This window comes from Ovis aries, chromosome 4 (assembly GCF_016772045.2).
Source record: "Ovis aries strain OAR_USU_Benz2616 breed Rambouillet chromosome 4, ARS-UI_Ramb_v3.0, whole genome shotgun sequence".
Lineage (NCBI taxonomy): Eukaryota > Metazoa > Chordata > Mammalia > Artiodactyla > Bovidae > Ovis > Ovis aries.
The window spans coordinates 12,776,590-12,796,631 of NC_056057.1; the positions used below are offsets into that span (position 1 = coordinate 12,776,590).

The 20,042-nt window shown below is 37.6% G+C and overlaps 1 protein-coding gene across 4 annotated transcripts in view; it reads right to left on the reverse strand.

Annotated features, from left to right (window-relative positions):
• Positions 1-20,042, reverse strand: part of SGCE (sarcoglycan epsilon) — a 67,753-nt gene that overhangs the window by 11,036 nt on the left and 36,675 nt on the right. For 2 of the 4 annotated variants that reach the window (XM_012176349.5, XM_042248383.2), the window contains exons 5-9: positions 18,074-18,272; positions 8,182-8,344; positions 5,608-5,819; positions 4,647-4,673; positions 3,732-3,920 (exon numbers count right to left, since the gene is read on the reverse strand). In XM_012176349.5, the coding sequence (XP_012031739.1) occupies positions 3,732-3,920; positions 4,647-4,673; positions 5,608-5,819; positions 8,182-8,344; positions 18,074-18,272 (790 nt within the window). The remainder of the gene's footprint in view (positions 1-3,731; positions 3,921-4,646; positions 4,674-5,607; positions 5,820-8,181; positions 8,345-18,073; positions 18,273-20,042) is intronic. The other 2 variants (XM_027968458.3, XM_042248384.2) reach the window with 1 other exon arrangement.

Genomic DNA, 20,042 nt, shown 5'->3' on the forward strand with positions numbered 1-20,042 from the left:
AAGTTATGACCAACCTAGATAGCATATTGAAAAGCAGAGACATTACTTTGCCAACAAATAGTCAAGGTTATAGTTTTTCCAGTGATCATGTATGGATGTGAGAGTTGGACTGTGAAGAAAGCTGAGCGCCAAAGAATTGATGCTTTTGAACTGTGGTGTTGGAGAAGACTCTTTAGAGTTCCTTGGACTGCAAGGAGATCCAACCAGTCCACCCTAAAGGAGATCAGTCCTGGGTGTTCATTGGAAGGACTGATGTTGAAGCTGAAACTCCAATACTTTGGCCACCTGATGCAGAGTCGACTCATTGGAAAAGACTCTGATGCTGGGAGGGATTGGGGGCAGGAGGAGAAGGGGACAACCCAGGATGAGATGGCTGGATGGCATCACTGACTCGATGGACGTGAGTCTGAATGAACTCCAGGAGTTGGTGATGGACAGGGAGGCCTGGCGTGCTGTGATTCATGGGGTCGCAAAGAGTCGGACACGACTGAGCAACTGAACTGAACTCAAAGTCTCTTATCCAGGTCTCAATTTTATTATCTGCAAATGATTAAACATTTTTTACTATCTAATTTAAGGGGCCAGTCTGGAGTCATATGAAGCATTCTACCAAAAAGAAGGTTGTATAATTAATAAATAACAGTGGTAGCCTCCCATTACACAGTGTTCTCTAGACTGTTACAAGGTTCGTTACACATCGGATTGACTTCTTTAAAAGACCCAAACAGGTTTCTGTGCAGCTCTGAAGAAAAGCTTTGAATGTTCTTGAGCCTTGCTTAGAAGTCAAGATAAACTTGCAACCCTATCTTATGCCTAAATATTTCTGATGTCAAATCTGAAGAATAAATACAAAATGATGTAGCTATCCACATTATGAACAATAAATTCAGTACAGTTAGTATGCCTATGTGAAGATGAAACTCACACCCTTTCAGAAAGAGTTTAATAAATACCAGGCAGCTCCATCCAAGGATATACCTGGCTATCAAGTTCTGTAATGCCTTATCAAATATAATATCTCATTTTAACACTGAGAATTCAGTTTGATCCAAATGACCAAAATATTTATATATGTGTGTACCTGAGCTGAAACAAACCTTCAAAAACAGGTTAGGAGCAAAAACTGAATTCGCATAAAGGACAATTGTGATGAACCTGATACAATAAATTCCCTATTTTCTGGCATGGTTGGAAAATGAGGTTAATCACATATTCTGGCTTATAGAGAGTTACCATAGAGACCATGCACATATTATCCATTTCCAAGAATAAAAGGAAGATAATACACACTCAACACCGAAACTGCATCAAATGTGATTTAATTTTCCTCTGATGAGTCAGACGCGCTTGATGATCTTGCAGTGCCTCAGAATCATCATCGTGAACATCAGCAATTATCTATGTACCCTATTTGTATAGAAGTGCTAGTTAATGGACTTTTTCCATTAGCAGAAATCTGAATAATATAAAGGTTTTCTGGACTTAAAAACACATGTATGGTCCAACTGTTGCAAGTTCAATAAAATAATCTATTGCCCTTGCAAACAGAGAGATCTGATCAAGATAATGACAGTCTTGATGGGGTTATGGAAGGACCAGGAAGATGCATTTAGTTATAAACTAGGTAAGAAATTTTATTTTCCTTGGGTATTAGGAGCAACATTGTCAAATCCTAGTCACAGAGAATCAAAATAAAGCTTAAGGAGTTATCCTTATTCTCAACATAAATAGTTAGAAAGCACATCTAAAAAAATGACCCAGCCTTTTATCCTCCCTTAAAGTTTTACTGACTTGTTGTAAAATCACATTCAATTTTCCCTATTCATTATAATGAATATTCTTCTCTTCTAACATTTGACAGCATTGTTATTTTGTCAGTAGAAGATTCCCAAACTTCGTTCTTCTGACCTTTTCCCATGGATTCACAGGGCATATCAACACCCTGAAGGCTCTGAGAACTCCCCCAGTTTAAATCAAAAAACAAAAAGTCCCGTTTCTCAAATTTATTTGACTGCTTCTTTTTTGAAGATATCTATCAACCTTTGAAGAACAGGTATTGACATTTACTAGCATTCTTAGGGAAAGAATGTGAGGAATGGAAACTTTAAAGAATTCTCCAATTCTTTTCAGTTTGAAAAATGAACGATAAAGCTGTTCATAATTTTCATCCAAGAAAGACAGGAGAGACTGCAAAACTGTGAACTATTACAATATTCTTGAATACTGTAATATTCAACATTCTTGAATTTCCTGATTTTTCTCAACGGCTTCTAATAATCCTGACAAAGAGGTTTCACAGTGACCCCACTAACCATTCGAGGACATAAAAATCCATCAGTCCCATTTAGTACAATTCGATTTTGTGAAACTTTAATATTTATATAAATGACAGAATATTGTTTCCAAAACTCAAACTTTTAAATATATGCCATTTTCCCTACTGCTAATAGACTGAATCAGTTACTCACAGACACATATGTACAGACACATATGTACACACAAATATATACCTTGGCCTGTTCAACAGTAAGTGCATAGTGTTAGAGGACCTGAGGAAAATATTCATAATACTTTTAAGGGTTTCATGCTCTACTGACTGAGCTAGCTAGGCATGCTTTCATAACGCTTTGAGACTGTCAAAGTCTTTTGACAAATTTATAGTCTGTCTATACTACTCATATTAATCACTATTTTAATTACTGTTTAATCTTCAAATTACCACATGTCATTTACATGGCTGTAAAACAAGCATTTGCAGAGTAAAAATGTACCCAATACGCTGTCCAAATAAATCTCTAACCAGCAAGAGGTTACTTTTATATCCTATCCTAATATCTATGTGTGAGTGTCTCTGTATGTATGTATGTATGTATGTCTGTGTGTTGGGGGTGGGAGGGATAGATATACTCATTCTATTTACAAAAGTCAACTGAAAAAGAGAAGACTCTCAAAAGCAAACTGGGACTTCCTTAGGGAAACTGAATTTAACCCATTTTAACATATGTTTAAAAGAGTAAGCGTCATGTTCTTCGAAATAAATGACACTTTCACTTACAATTTCTTTACACTAAAACAGAGTTTCTAGATATATAACGGGTTCTCAGGAACAACCGGCAATCTCCTCAACTAATTTCCTCTACACCTACCCCTTACAAAGGCGTCCTCCAAGCTTTCTGACCACAGTCCTTCTAGCACAACAGAGAAGGTCTGTACTAATAAAGTGTCTTTACAGCCAAAATCGGAACGACTCATTTTGATATATAAGCAAATCATTAAAAAAAAGAAAAAAGAAAAAACCCCAAACCTTAAAAACCCTGAGGCAAAAAATTTAGATTAAATAGCTCTCTGGTAATAACATTAAAAAACAGGTTAACAGAACCAAATAATTCTAATAATAGCTTTAAAAAATAATCAATTTGCTATGCTTTAAAATATGCCTTTCTTTTCACAGTTAACTCATCTTTGAGCAAGCGTATGTGAGCTCATTCAGTGTGCTAACACTAAGGTGAATGTCATCTTGTTTCGATTCGTGAAGGAAAAAAAAAAATTTCCTCCAAGTAATTTTATGTATTTGCCATGCGGTTAGGATCTACACTATCAGTGTTCTCTGGGTACTTCTCTCCTCCAGTTATAAACAAACAAATGCAACCATAATGAGGAGCTCTGGGCTTGAAAGACAGTAAGCAGATACATTCATGCATTAATAATGACAGTTCCAAGTGGACACTTACTGCTGTGTTTGCATCAACGGCATATTGGTGCTCTCATAATTGTCTGTGTGTAGAGGGGGTAGGATTTCTCCAGTCACAGGGTGAAATACAGGAAGTGTGGACAGGGGCCATGCTATCTCTCTATTCTTGGACATGTCACGAAGTTCTTTGGTAGATTTCTGAATAGCACTATGATGGACCAGTTGGATGCTAGGTCAAAAAGAAATAAAACAACACAGATTTAAAATCACATATTAGCTCCACAGATTATCAGTTTGAAAAAGTTACAAAATATTTTTTTTTAATAAAAAAACATTATTGCAGTTTGGGCATTCTACAAGTTATTTCAGAAAAAGATAAGTTTGACATACTTTTAACATAACAAAACTGAAAATTAGAAACTAACTTTTAAATAAATGTTATTTCTTGTTAAACTAAGCTATAAAGCACTGTGTTAATATTACAGCCCTAGGTAGCAAACTACTATTCTATTTAATCTCTATGATTAAGATAAAACTACCATAGCTTTTATACTGTTGCTTCTGATGGGGCATTTATACATACTCACATAAGTTTCATTTTATGGTAGGTTATTACTGTAGATTCAGGAATACGTGTATGAAAGGTCTTTTCATCTGTTCTCTGGTTTATAGAAATGCAGATTGGGAAATCACATAATATAAACGGCAAGTTAATATTCTGAATCTGAAATATTTTAGGTTTAATTTTTACCTATATGAGCTTAGTTTTCATATCTTTGTTTATTCTCTACCCCTCCTAAATTTCTCTATTTAGAAAGCAGCTTTCACATTTATGAAATAAACTATGAAAGATGATGAGTGGAAAAAAAGCATGGCACACAAGGATGGCGCATGACGAGCAGCTGAGACATGGGAAAGAAATGACAAAGAAAATAACAGGAAAGAAGACACTTACTCTGGTGTTTGCATGTTTCTCTTTTCCCTAGAAACAAAACAAAATTTATGAATTAAATACTAGCATTGAAATTTGGAACATTAAGACTATATGCTCACAGGTCTCGCATGAGGTGGAAATGCTGACATTGTCACTATTAAATGCAACCAGGCAGCATTTGCCAGCAGGTTGATGACATTACTTGGATGAGTGCACACACAGAAATGGAATACTGATGAGAAACACAGGAGAAAATGGGAAAAAATGGAGATCAAGCATCAAGCTCTTGGAAATAAATTCTATGACATAATGAAATCAGGCTACATGAGAAAATGGAAGAATGTGCTACTTGCTGCTTTATTAATATTTTATCATTTGCTTTGTCACCCTGACTTCCAGATCATCTCGGGAGATTATTTTAATTGACACAGATGTCCTGAAAGCACTAACTATTCATGAAGTGAAGACTCATTGCTCAAATTATCATTTTATTTTCATTAATTTACTCCTAGGTTTATATATATCTGCATATGTACTTTTAAACATTTAGGTTGTACTGCCCTGGATTTTTTGACATCCAGAAAAATCGCAAGAAGAAATCTGACCATCATTTCTGATCAAACTGAGACTGAGACAATTTATTTAAAGTGCAATTACCATGTCAATAGGTCCCACAGTCTCTGCTTACACAGGACGGCTTATATAACCAAAATACCTAGCCTCAATTATCCTTGGGACTGTTCTGGCAGTATGAGTTTACATCTAGCCTTAATCATTTTTGAATATAATAATTACAACCTCTAGTTTACTAGACTCAAAACTATTTTAATTCATTTGAAAGGAATAAAGTACTGTAGTTTGACTTGAACATAATTTCATTTACAAGGTGTTTTATGAACTAAATGAAACTTGGGTTTTAATGGAATCTTATATATTATCTTAGAAGTTCTATAATTTTTTATTAGTGTTTTAAAGTACTCACACTCCTTCCCGTCGGCAGCACATGATATAAGCAAGTATTAGAAAAAGGACCAATGCTACTGCCGAGGGCACAGCCAGTGTAATTAGGAAATCCGTGTAATAGTCTCTGCTTTTCAAAGAATCGGAAGGGGGTTTGTACTCTCCACCATCAGGCAAAATCCCTTCTCCACGAATCACTTCCTGATAGGTGGACACTTGCTTTGTTTTATCAACCTGATACAAAAGAAGATAATTACACATGAAATTAATAGTTGCAAACAGTATGACAGCTTAAGATCTAGATATACCAAGACAGACTAATTTCTAAAAAGCAACCTTTCCTGATTACTTTATCACCTCGAACTTGCAATTATTTATGGAAACTAGGAAGAAGTAATAAATGAAAGTTAACAAGTTAAAGTTTATACTGGCCTTTCTAGGTCCTTCCTACAACATATATACATACATACATACGAACACAAAAAATGTGTACACGTGTGCGATTGTGCTTTTTCACTTTACTTCCCCCAAAGCAAAAAGACACGTGACTATGCATACTTCCTGTTTCCTAGTGACAAATCTCTAGTTGCAGATGTCAACAAACCGTCAACTGACTGATTACCAGTGTGCAGGTATGGTTTCTAAGGTTAGTGAAAGGGAGTGAAAAAAGAGAGGGAGAGAGACAGTTTCTAAATGCCTACAACTTTGATCCTCTGCCATCCAGCAGACAGAAGTCATTTTTAGGAAAAATAAACTATTTTCCTTAAAAATAGTTTAAGGAACATTAAATGCTAGCGCTTCATTAAATTCTATCCCAGGCACAAAAAATGTAGAACACTTGTACTATATTAATTTACCTCTACATTAACTGAATTGCTTTCACTGAGCTGCATTTAATTATGCTAAATGTTTTTATTGAAGGACACAATAAAATAGCCATGTGAAATTTGTTACTACATTTGTTCCTGCCTTAAAAACTGTTGGGGAGAATTATCTGCAGCATTTTTCAGTATCCTCACCCTTAAACACCACTTGAAGACTTTTGCTACCGATAGAGTGCTAGTAAAAACTTTCTCTTTTGCCAAGGAATTGATGCTCTGCCTCCTTTAAGAGTGAGAACTAAATAACAAATTAACTTCCTCATTTTACCAGGGACATTAGGAGGCTTACTGTCAAACTTGACCTTAGGCTTTATGGTTTGGTAAAGTGCAGGCCCTGATTTCCCAGTTCTTTTATATTTGCACTATTATGCTTATTATCTGACTCTTAGTTAAGCATCTTGAAATCTTCTGTGGTAAGATGTAACCAATACATACATACATGCAAAAGGAAAAAACAAAAATTCCCAACCTTTCTTTTTATGCAGTCTCACCACAGAAAATGCAGGCTTCAGAGCATGTCATTTTTAAACCTTTAGAAATTAGATAATTTTCCTAAACATGAACAGTGTACAGCTCAAGCACAGGCAAAATGGCATCGCCGGGGCTCCCTGTCCACTGCTCTGGCGATAGGCATCTGTTTAAGTTACGCCTGCAGCTACGGCATCTTTTGAGCCCTTTTATGATCAGCACATGGCCAAAACACTGAGCTTTGTAAATTCAACATCCATTGAATAGAACACGTAAACCACACAGCATCTGAACACTTTTACTGAATTTGAGAAAACAGAGAAAGAAAGAGCATTGTTTTCCTAAGGCACATGTGACATGGAAAGAGGACTCTGGGGCATAGGGCCACGGCTGCTAAGTGCTTCAGTGTGAGCAGGGAGTTCTCCCGTCCCGGATCTGGGAAAGGCGCCTGCAGCTGGTTTTCTAAGACATCAAGTGACAGTTGTGTTTATGTGTCAATCACTTTGTTCAAATGTCAACTTTAAACTTAGACCTAACTCACCACCAATCATTAAGAGTGGATTGAAGTTAAATCTAAAGGTCACTAAAGAAGTAAACCAACATTCCTAATTTCCAGAAAGGAGGATCAAAAATATAATAGAAATTATATGTATAATATCATATGTATTTGACATACATATGAAATCTTACTCATATGTTCCTAAGTCTTTGAGCATGCTAATTAAAAAGTGATTTGGAAAAAAAAAATTAATATTTAAGGGGTCCTGGGTAAGATTCTAACTTTCCTCTTCTTTTCCTTTTATTCCTTGATCTTTCCTGACAATGAGTTTCCAGGACACCGAATCATAGCACAGTTTTGCTTTAGTTTCAGATTTACCATTGCACTCCAATCTCGCCTTCCAAAGTGGGGCAAGGTAGCATATTTGAGGCTTCCTGCCCATGTTACACAGACTCCAAAACTTGACTTAGTAGCCACCTGGATGTCCAGGGGATCATTCAGACCACCTGCCAGGCTAATCCGGCCCCAACAACTAATCAAGAGCAGACTGAATACAAAAGTGGAGGCACAATTTCTTAAATGGATGCACTGTCAACGGTCTCACCAAATCCTTAAAAGTCAAGGGAAGTCAATTGCAGTTAACAAAGTAAACCCAGGATTTGTTCCTCAAAGCAATTCCGATTTTAGTCAAATGCTCTTTGGCCACATCACTTCAAATTACAGTTGCAAAAACAAACTAAAAACTCACCAATGAAATTTTGCACCAGTCAATGTAAAATTGAGTACGGAATTTTTTGTCACATGTTATTACAGGCTCCATTTCTTGACTGCATCTCAATTGATTCTGTGGATTTTCAACTTCTCGTAAACAAGAAGAAAATGGGACGTCGGCACCAACCATGACATAAACGCTGCAAAAATGTGAAATTCTCAGGTTATCCTTTAAGAAAATTGGAAACACTGAAATAAATCTACCCTGAAAGCAGGATTTATCCTTTTGAATTGAAGGATTATCTGGAATCATCCCTAAGGTAGAAGCCTGGGCTTTTAAAGCAGTGATTCATGTAGGGGCTTCTTTTCATTCTTTCCTTTATTCAACCAATATTTACTGAGTGTTTTGGTGTACAGACACTCTCTTGACTCTGTTACTTCCTAAAAATTTTTTCACCCTATATCATATTTTGATTAGATTTGATAGACTCCATTCAAAATATTCTTAAATTGTTTAAATAATATTATCACTAAGATAATTATCAGTAATAATTCATCTGATTTCATTTTAATAAGATCATGATATTACATCCTGAGGTGTGGAACTGCAGGCAGATCTATTCTAACAGTTCTATCTTTTAGGCTTTTCCACTGCACAGAGTCCCTACTGTTAGGCTCCTCAATACAAGGTCTCTAAATCTTTATCTAAGAAGCTAACGTAAGAGAAAAACTACTGTTTGGTAAACACGAATTAGGCAAACAAAATTTATTTTCTTGATATGTATCTTGGCAACTAGGGAAACTCAATTTAATTGACCAATAAGAGTTTCACAATAAAAGAGAAGACAGAGATGATAGTGTTTAAGTAATCTTGCTTGAGCAGCTAGGAATTTCAAAGGTCTTTTCAAAAGAAAAGGGAAAACCAGAAAATTACTCTAAATAAATATTATTTCTTTTTTTAATGACAGTGCCATAATTACTTATGAAATGGAATAAACCCAACAAAATTTCTGCCATCTTTTTTTACAGAAATTGACAAACTGATCCTAAAATTCATATGAAAATTCAAGTGACCCCCCCACACACACATAAAATTCTAGTTGGAAGACTCACAATTACCAATTTCAAAACTTACTACAACACAATAGGAATAAAGAGAATGTGGTACTATCATAAGGTTTGGCATGTAGATCAATGGACTAGAATAGAGTCCAAAAATAAAATCTTTAGCAAATTGATTTTGTCATGGGTGCCAAGACAATTCAATGAGAGAAAAAACAGTCTTCATGGTACTTTAGAACAATTGGCTATCCACATGCAAAAGCAAGAAACTGGACCCCTACCTCACACCATATAAAAATCTGACTCAAAAAAAAAAAATCAAAAGCTTAATGGAAGGGCTTATATACTTTAAAGAGGTGAATTGTATAATATGTAAAATATATCTCAATAAAGCTGTTTTTTAATGAAATGAAATAAAAGCATGGCACAAAAATTCAAAGTTATGTGACTATAAAGCCACACCCTTAATTAACAGCTGTGTCCTAGAGCACACTTACACAGATTCAGCTGGTTGTGTTTTATGTCAAGTTAAAAATTTATCAGTTCAGAAAAAGTAGAAGTAAGAAACCACTGGTAAAGAACTGACATGACTGGTGAGTAGAAATACATTCCATTTACAGGAATATTGCTCATCCTTAAAAAAGAACAAAGTAATGTCATCTGCAGCAAAATGGGTGGACCTAGAGACTGTCAAACTTGAATGAAGTCAGACAAAGGCAAACATCACATGGCATGGTATCACTTATACACAGAATCTAAAAAACAGTACAAATGGACTTACTAAGAAAACAGAAATAAAGTTACAGATGGAGAACACAAACTTATAGTTACTGGTGGGAAAGTGAAGGGTGGAGGGTGGGAGAAGGCATAAACTGCGAGATTGGAATTGACATATACATTCTACTACATAAAAAATAGACAACTAATAAGGATCTACTGCATAGAACAGGACGCTCTACTCTACTCTGTAATGACCTATGTGGAACAAGAATCTGAAAAACATCGGATATACATATATGTATAACTGATTCACTCTGCTACATACCTGAAACTAATACAACATTGTAAGTCAACTACTCTGTAACAAAAATTTTAAAAGAGAAATATAGTCCATTTAGAACAACTTGTTACTCTTAAGCTTCATAGAAAGTCAATTTCTATTCCCTTATTAACTGCCTTGCAAAGACCATATTTTTCCTTGAAAACTGTGAAATATATTTGTAAAATACAGAAATTAAATATTTCAAAAATTGTTAAAAGTCCTCTTGCTTTTACATAACATTGATTTGCATTTATAATTAAGATTTTAAATTAATTCACTTCAAGATAATATAAGCAGGCATAAGCATGTTTTGGGTGCTCTGAAATGTTTTTTTCCCTCAAATTATAAAAGCAATATAAAAAAATTACATAAAACTTGGGATATAAAAACAATTGATTTCTATTACCAAGATCATGGTTTTCATTTTCCAATGTACCTTGCAGAATAGTTTCAAGCGCATATATTTTAACCTAATTGCAATCATCTCCAAACTATAATTTTGTATCCTACTTTTTCACTTAATGCATCATAAGCATTTTCCTCATAAGCATTGTTCCATATTTTATAATCTTTGTAATTACATTTTTATAGGAATATAATTTTTAAGTGCACATGATTTATCCATAATTATTTCAGAGCTGGCCACATAAGTTGCTTCTAATGTTTTGATGTTATAAATAATCCTGTAAAGACGATCTCTGTGCATATTCTTTACCATTACTATCTTAAAAGAGATGCCTAGAAGTGGAAACATTTTTATGACAGTTGACACATACTGCCAAATTACTTTCATCTCCACTTGGATGATCCAGCAGCTTCACAAACTTAGTATGTTCCAAACTGAGCTCATCATCACCCCATCCCACCTCCACCTGTCACCCCTTCCATCTTCTTCTCGCTCAGTGATTGGCAAGGGCAGATGCTCAAGGCCAAGCATCCTTGACTCCTGTCCTTTTCCCTATCATCTGTCTCTGACATTTGCCCTGAAAGAACTCTCACACACACCTGTCCACTCTGTCCCTTCCCACAGCGAGCATCCCAGTGCTAGTCACAGGGAGTGAAGCCACAGCACCTTGACTGTTTGCCTGGAACTGTCTCCCTCCCTGTCCTCAGGGAGTCTGTTTGCAGCATGAACGATACCGGTTTAGAAACAGAAGCATTCGCATATTTCAAAGTTGCTAAGAAAGTGGTTCTCACAAGTTCTCATCACAAGAAAATAAAAACTGTGAGGTAATGGATATTATCTGAAGTTATTGTGGTGATCACTTCATAACATATATTTCTATCGAATCTTCATGCTGTGCACCTTAAACTTATCCAATGTTATATCATCAACTGTAACAAAACTAGAAAAATAAACAAGTTAATTTAAAAATTGCAAACAGACTACTCAAGAGAAGTAGATATTGGATTAAGCTTGTAGGTTAAAAAATAGGTATTTATTTTATTTTATTTTTTTGTACAGCCAGTAAGTTTTAACATCTTAGCTTTTTAAAAGATAAATCTGTATGAGGCCATGTATAATAATTATAACTTCATGCTATATATGCTAAAATATATTTTTTATAATCTTCTCTTTTCCTAGATCTTTGCTATGCAGTTTTTGGTTTACAGCTATTTTGACAGGCTAGCTTTTTGGTAGGCAGAAATTCAAAAATTTTATGAAGAGAAATGAGGATGGTCTTTACATTTATGATCTTAGCCATGCTTTCAAACTTTCAAACATATGTAAACAGATGGCATGGCAGTGTATTATCAAGTATAAGGCTCTCAAGAAAATGTTAACAAAACATGATGACTCACAATCTTAGGAACTGAATACTCGAAATAAAGCTTGCTCCTGTGAAGAATTTTTTTCTTCCAATTTGAACAACTCAATTTCCCTTGAGGTAAAACCCATTTACTATGGTCTTTACACATACAAAGTGCAGAACCATGCTACAGGTGAAAAAAATTATGTCAAAACTCTCCAGCAAAAGTCAGATACACAGATCCAATGATTATATGTTTTACTAGTTGTCCAAATGATGAATGTATTTCATTCGTGATTTTATGTACATAAGAAGACAGAGGACAGTTTAGAGAAGAGAGTGTCCAGGTACGTTACATGCTGCCTGGGAACTCCTGAGCTCTTAAAAATGCATTTCGATTCTTGCCTCTGTTCACTTCTCTGTTCTGTGCATATCAGTCAATTAAAAAATAAGATGAAAAACAAAGGAGACATAAAACTAAATAAAGCATCTAATTCAGAATGAAAAATAAAGAATAAAGGTCATTTCTAGACTCTACTACTACTGTTTGTTGCTCCCCTTTACTGAAGAAGGGAAGAATGAGCTTATCAACTGGCGCCCAAGACTCAGACCTTTCTGGGGGATTTTGTGGGAGGATTTTCCTGCTTCTGGGTTCGATCTACTCTTTTAGCTCGTGCCATGCAATGGGGCTCAGCAGGCCTACTTGCTAAAGTGAAAATGTTAACACACACGATTGTTTGCAAGGTCCCTAGTGCGACACAAGATAAAACCCAAACAGTTCTTCCTGGAGTATGAGGTCTTAACATGGTCTGGTCTCTGCCTCTTTGGTCATTATTATTTGTGGGTCCCTGCCCCCAATTTGCGCACACAAAGCCGCTTTCCAAACCCACCGGGCTCCTTCCTACCTAATGGCTCCTGCTCAAGCTGCTCCCTCTGCCCAAACTCTCCCTTCATCATTCTTTGAACCGGCTGATTTGTTCATTTCAGTTCAGCTCAGTCACTCAGTCGTGTCTGACTCTTGGGAACCGCGTGGACTGCAGCACACCAGGCCTCCCTGTCCATCACCAACTCCAGGAGTTCACTCAAACTCATGTCCATTGAGTCGGTGATGCCATCCAGCCGTCTCATCCTCTGTCGTCCCCTTCTCCTCCTGCCTTCAATCTTTCCCAGCATCAGGGTCTTTTCAAATCAGTCAGTTCTTCACAACAGGTGGCCAAAGTATTAGAGTTTCAGCTTCAGCAGTCCTTCCAACGAACATTCAGGACTGGTTTCCTTTAGGATGGCTAATTTGTACTCATATTTGAAATCTCATCTCCTCTGTGAACCCTCTGACATGGACCAGAAGTCGGGAAGGAGTCATCTCCACGAATACCTTTAACTATGATACATACAACACTGTTTTCTAACTATCTGATTACTTTCTGGTCCCCAAGAGCTGTGAGCATAGACTATACTCTTTATCTTTTAAATTTAATTTAATTTTTAATTGGAAGATAATTACTTTATAGTGATGGTTTCTGCTATACATCAACATGAATCAGCCATAGGTATACATATGCCCCCTCCCTCCCCAGCCCAACCCTCTAGGCTGTTACAGAGTACTGGTTTTGAGTTCCCTGCTTCAGACAGCAAATTCCCACTGGCTACCTATTTTACATATGGTAAAGTATATGTTTCAACTGTACTTTAAATCACTGTACCCAACAGAGTAATACATTATTCCCCCATAAAAAACATTTACTAAATGCTAAACAATGGAAGAAAAAGAATCGTCTATGCCTAGAACTTAGAAGAATAGAAACTAAAGACATACAGTTACAGACATATAGAGTTGCATGGATTTTTTTAAATTAACTTATTTTTATATTTATAAAAATGGGCTTATATTGGCTTCCAATTTTGTTATTAAAGGCTCAAAAAGTCCAATCTCATATCATCATTCCCTAAAAGAAAGAACAGTTGCATCAAAAATACAGGAGGCACATTATTTAAGAATAAAGGGCTATCTTATAAATCACCAACGATGGGGACTGACTGAGCAGAGCGCTACAGACCGCCCAGGACCACGGCCTTGCATCAGATGAGTCTTTGGCAGCCTCTGACTTACATTTTCTTCTCCCAGTGTAACCTCTCTGTGAGCCCTTTACAGGGCACAAAGCAGACATTAATTAGAGGGCACACTCTGTGAGATTGTCTAGAGAATAAACTAGGATTCTCTGTTGCTGATTGAGGCTAGATCCACAGGCTTTGGTAACCAGAGGAAACAGTGGTAGGTTTGACAATCTCTTATGAAAAGTGAGTATATTCTTTAATCCTCACACCCCATCATTCCCTTCATAACCACCATTTACACCACATCACTCACCCTGAGTTGGCAGCTACGCCATGCCCAGACTGAAATATGAACCTGCTCCTCTTTCCACCAGCTTTATCCCAGGCTAAATGCATCCATGAGTCCTTAGTCTCTGGCTCAAAGTCAAGAGCAAAAGCAGCCCTGAGACCACACCCAGCGACAGAGCACGGTTGCCTTGGGGTTATGGGTCTGGAAAGTGAAAGGGAACCTTTTCAGGAGGTTCGGCTTTCCTTTGCAGGAGCTTATTCGCTCTGAAGGAAATCTTTACCATTGGTTTCTGTTAGATTTAGAAGTTTAAAAGCTGTCAGTGAGGTCTGCAGAAATGAGGGGGGGGAAATGCACATCAAGAAGGACGAGGAGCTTGGGCGCTATAGCAGGGACTCCTGGTGACTGACATTAATGCACTGTGGGCTGTGGAAGGGCTGGGGGCTTACTCCGAGGGTCTACTACTGAGAGCTCCTCTTGGCCATCTGCTGTGAGTTTGACTAATGCGGAAAAATTTTCAGTTAGTAAATTGTGGCTGCCATGCATCGTAATAGGAAATAATTTAAGGAGATTTTTTAAAATCACGGACTGAAACTCACTCAAAGTATAAAGCAGAACACAGTTAGTAGGTGTTTAATACTTCTGGAGTATATTTTTAAATAAAATTTTAGAAAATAAAGTGACGCAATTCCTTTGCATCTCTGACCATATCCTTGATCTTTCCAGTATTTCATTTTTAATGACATTTGTAGGCCATGTTACTTTCAAAAGAAAGTACAGAGGCAAAAAGTTTAACAAGTGGATTAGGAATCATGATGTTGTTCAGTCGCTAAGTCACATCCGATTCTTTTATGACCCCATGGACTGCAGCCCACCAGGCACCTCTGTCCACGGGATTTCTCAGGCAAGAATACCAGAGTACATTGCCATTTCCTTCTCCAGAGAATTGTCCTGACCAGGAATTGAACCCATATCTCCTGTTGCTGCTGCTGCTGCTAAGTCACTTTAGTCGTGTCCGACTCTGTGCAACTCCACAGATGACAGCTGCAGGTGAATTCTTTACTGCTGAGCCACCAGGGAAGCACCACCCCCCAAAAGTTCAACAAGTGAATTAAGAATCATGATATTCACCATTAAAAAGGAAGAAAGGCACAAGAGGTGAGTTAAGCACTGAATTTATTCTAAATTTAAGGCAAACAGGGTAAAAAAAAAAACACCAAAAACCTATTTTTGTTACCTTGATATTACATAACAACCAAAGAAAATATGCAAAATTATTTCCAGGGACAAATTTTTCTTATGCAATTACACTCAAGTAGGACCCTACTCCATCGGTGCTCATATAGGTACACTGGAGTAATAAAGTTGGCGTTGGGTACAATTTATAGAAATTCTATTTTAAATGACTTACCATATGAATACTTTGTAAAGGTTGCAGCTTAACATTAAATTAAAACTCATGGAAAGCATTTCTAGTTGGGAAGGGATATGAGACAACAGGGTCCAAATAAATGCCACTGGACTGACAACACATGCCTCCTGCTAGCAGGTGCTGGGGGTCATCAGCTAATGACTAGATTCTCCAACCAGTACTTGTAGGACAAGAAATTCTGTTCTTAATTTAGACTCACATGCTCAGGCCCAGCCCTAGACTCAAAAGATCCAGAATCTCCAGGGGGGATCAGAGGCCAGGAACCTACGTATATTTTTAATAAACTCTACTGGCAATTCTCAAGCTAGACACATTTGAACAGTACTGTTTTAAGTCGGAGTTTGGTTTAGAGAGGTGTTAGCTCAATTTAGTCTCTGTGCTGTGCTTAGTCACTCAGTTACGTGCAACTCTTTGTGACCGCATGGACTGGAGCCCACCAGACTCCCCTGTCCAAGGAGATTTTCCAGGCAAGAATGCTGGAGTGGGCTGCCATGTCCTCCTCCAGGGGATCTTCCTGACCCAGGGAGCGAACCCAGGTCTCCCGCATTGCAGGCAGATTCTTTACCATCTGAGCCACCAGGAAAGCCCTTAATTTAGTCTAGTGGTGGCTAAACATGCCTCTAGGGAAGGGGTGAGTCCAGAAGAAAGCACACCTACGGCGAACTCTACCAATGTCTGGCTTTCCTGTTGCTTCCTCCAGCATCTTTTGGTCATTGTTTTAACAATCACTGTGGAACACATGACTTTAAGAAACTGTTGAAAAGACTCCAGGGACTTCCCTGGCAGTTCACTGGTTAAGAATTTACCTTGCCATGCAGGGGACGTGGGTTCGATCCCTGGTGGGTGAACTAAGATTCTATACACCATGGAGAAGCTAAGTCCATGCCCTGCAACTGCTGAGCCCGGCACCACAACCAGTCTGTGCACAACAACCTCAGATCCTGCATGCCGCAGCTAAGACTCAAGGCAGCCGAATCAACAAACATTTCCTTAACAGACTCCACTTCTGGAAAATGTCTTCAGGGGAGATACTCCTGTTCATCTCCTCCTACAGTTCTACTTTCATTACTCCCTGGGAAAAAGATCCAGGTTGTAACCTCTGAAGCAAAATGTTAAGCCCAGAATTCTGTTTTCACAGAGAAAGCCAACCAGCAGACAGGCAAGAAATAAAGCAACTATTTTTCTCCGAACGCGTGCAGGTATGCTTGACTGACTTCAAGGATCCATTATTGTACCGTACAAGATACAACTTAATTCTGAAATTTGTTACGTTGGACTTTACAGGTCATTGCTTATGATTCCATCCCCTTTCTGACTACTCGCCCTATCTTATCTGTGTCTGTTTGGGATTTCTTCCCTTATTTCCCACAAAGTTCTCCTTTGAAGTTGCCCTTAAATTTGATTCTTATTAATCCAGACATCCTGGTTAATTCAAGATGTCCTCTGTATAAATGTTACCAAGAATATGGATAAAGGAGGCGCCGGAAAAGGATGTTACGCACAATGTGATTTATTCTGTATCTCGTACTTTTATATAGAGCTAGTTTTTTTTAAAAAAAGCAGATTTGCTTCAACTTGCAGATTAGAAATTAAACAGGAAAATTTCAACAATGTGGGCATTCAATCTGTCATTGTGCTCGGGTATAAGTGTTTTATAACCCCTACAAGGGTATAAGTCATATTCTATATCTGTAAAACTTGAGAACAGACAAGTCCCTTTCAAATGCATTCTCTCTTTGATCCTTGCAACAACCCCAAGGTTGTGTCCACTGGAGCAGACAAGGAAGCTGAAGCCCAGAGGGGTGCAGCAGTTTGCTCAATGTCACCCAGCTTGTGAGTGACAAGGCCAGGCTTTAGGAATAGGTTTCAAATCCACCCCAGCCATCAATCATTGCCACATGGTGGAAAGAATGTTAAAGGCGAAGAAATAGTTTCCTAGAATAAAGTTACAGCAATCTGTATGTCCTTCTGCAGCTGATAACTGGGGCATCAATTTCCTTTGAAACTCAGGGCCCTAAATAATCGGCTTCTCTACAGAAGGTACAAAAAAGACTTAGCACTGTAATTTATGATGCAAGTCCTGATCTACAATTAGCTTTCAAAGGACCTGGAACATCAGATACAAAGGACCATTAACGTAACCTCTTTGTCAATACAGAAAATTGCTATTTTTTTTCACATCTCTGCAATACCTATTGCTTATTAAAAAGAAAAACGCCACAGGCCCTCTTCCATCTACACTAAGTTTGTTAATATCGCCACATTTAAAATCCACACTTAGGCGATGAGATGAAGTCCGCTTACCCCTCCTTCATGTCGTTGATGGGCAGGGGGACCCGGCCGCCCCGGTCGAGGGCCGACGTGATGTTTATGGCGTTCAGGCGCTCAGGTTGCCACACGTTTTTCACGGCCCCCAGGAAGTCTCCAAGAACCTCGCTGGCCAGCATTTCTTCTACGTTCATATTTTTAATGAAGAATTCTGCTTGATAGGGTAACGGGAAGTCTAATTTTGGTGGGAAAAGGGTATGCACACCTTTAATGAGGGAGTCTTTTGAAAGGGAAACAAAACAACTCGAGATCTGTTGACGTGTCACAGTCCTCGCTTCGGGGAACAATATTATTCCTGACTTCAAAGGCTTTCCGTGTAACAGAGGCTGTATCTAAAAACACCACATACATCTGACCCAGAATTTTATCTATGATGTAATCAAATCCAAGGGACAGCAGGGCAGATAGCGATCATAGGGAAAAACAACAAAGAAAGAAAGGAAAAATGCTAAATCTCTTATCTGTCTCTAACTTGCCAGCGGCCTGCCAGCCTTCTCACCCAGCCGACGTGCCCAGGTAGAAGCAGCCCTTCCAGAACTGAGAAAAATATTTAGTGTTTGTAGTGTTTTCAAGTTGACAGATCTGTTTCACGTTGTTTAATTTAATCATTACAATCCCAGGCAGTGCTTTTTCTATTTGAACAGAGGAGGAAGCTGAGACACAGAACAGTGTCCTTTCATATAGAGACGATTTGACAGAATACCTGGGCTTGTTTGTGGGCTGCTTATATAGGATATGGAAAACCGTACTTTTAATTTGTGGTTATTACTGATCTTTTTAGAGCATGTTAAAACATTACATTTAACTAAAATAAATATTGACGGCATTTTCAATAAGTACTTTGAAATCATAACTATTTCATTCTTCGGATCACTCCATAAGTAGGTACTCTACAGAAATCATATTTAAAATTTCTCTTGAAATTCCACGTCTCACATTGTTAGAGATTTACTTAGCTCTTTTCCTCCTCAATGTCTCATCAATAATTTCCCTCTAAAGATGCCAAAGAGAACATTTTAAGCCAACCCAAGGTCCAATTCAAACTCTCAATATAAGAAACCTGAAATAAATATAATTTATTTCAGCTTCTCACATGTTAGTCTCGAATCACAAACTGTCATTTCCTATATTCTGGCTGTTCTATTAAGACAAAGAATAGCTTTCTTCTTGTTTAGTAATATTTCTGTAATAATAAAAGCTACTTTCAGTACTCTGAGGTAGGCCAAGCTAAGGGAAACAGGTGAATTACCATTTTTAATACTCACAATCAGAAAGTGAGTAGGGACTTGTATTTTTCTGCATACTTTCAGAAGAGGAAGCTGATTTTTAGATCATATGAACTTACCTGACATGATTTTTACCTGAGCTAAAAGAGACTGTGTATATAAAGTGCTCCCCAGAGCTCCCAATATACAGTAAGAACTTAGAAAATATTAAACTTTAGCAATTATTATAATAATATGCGCAGGTTACTTATTTGGATTTTGCCATGAAAATTTCTGGACTATCCACAGATTTCAAGTCCCCAGTAATAATTATATAACGTATTGTTGTTGTTCAGTGGCTCAGCCGTGTCCAATTCTGCGACCCCATGAACTGCAGCATGCCAGGCTTCCCTGTCCATCACCAACTCCCAGAGTTTACTCAAACTCATGTCCATTGAGTCAGTGATGCCATCCAACCATCTCATCCTCTGTTGCCCCCTTCTCTTGCCCTCAATCTTTCCCAGCATCAGGGTCTTTTCCCCTCTGACTTACTAGAACTCATGTACTATCTGTCCATTCTTATAAACAAAAAATTAAAATTTTACAATAAATAACTGAAACCTTGATGACCTCATTTATTATGAAACCTCTTTAATATTAAAGGACATTTGATGCCAGAGCTGAAGTCAGGAGATATTTTGGCTCTCGAGTTTTCAGGAGAGTTTCCTGGAGTGTAGTAT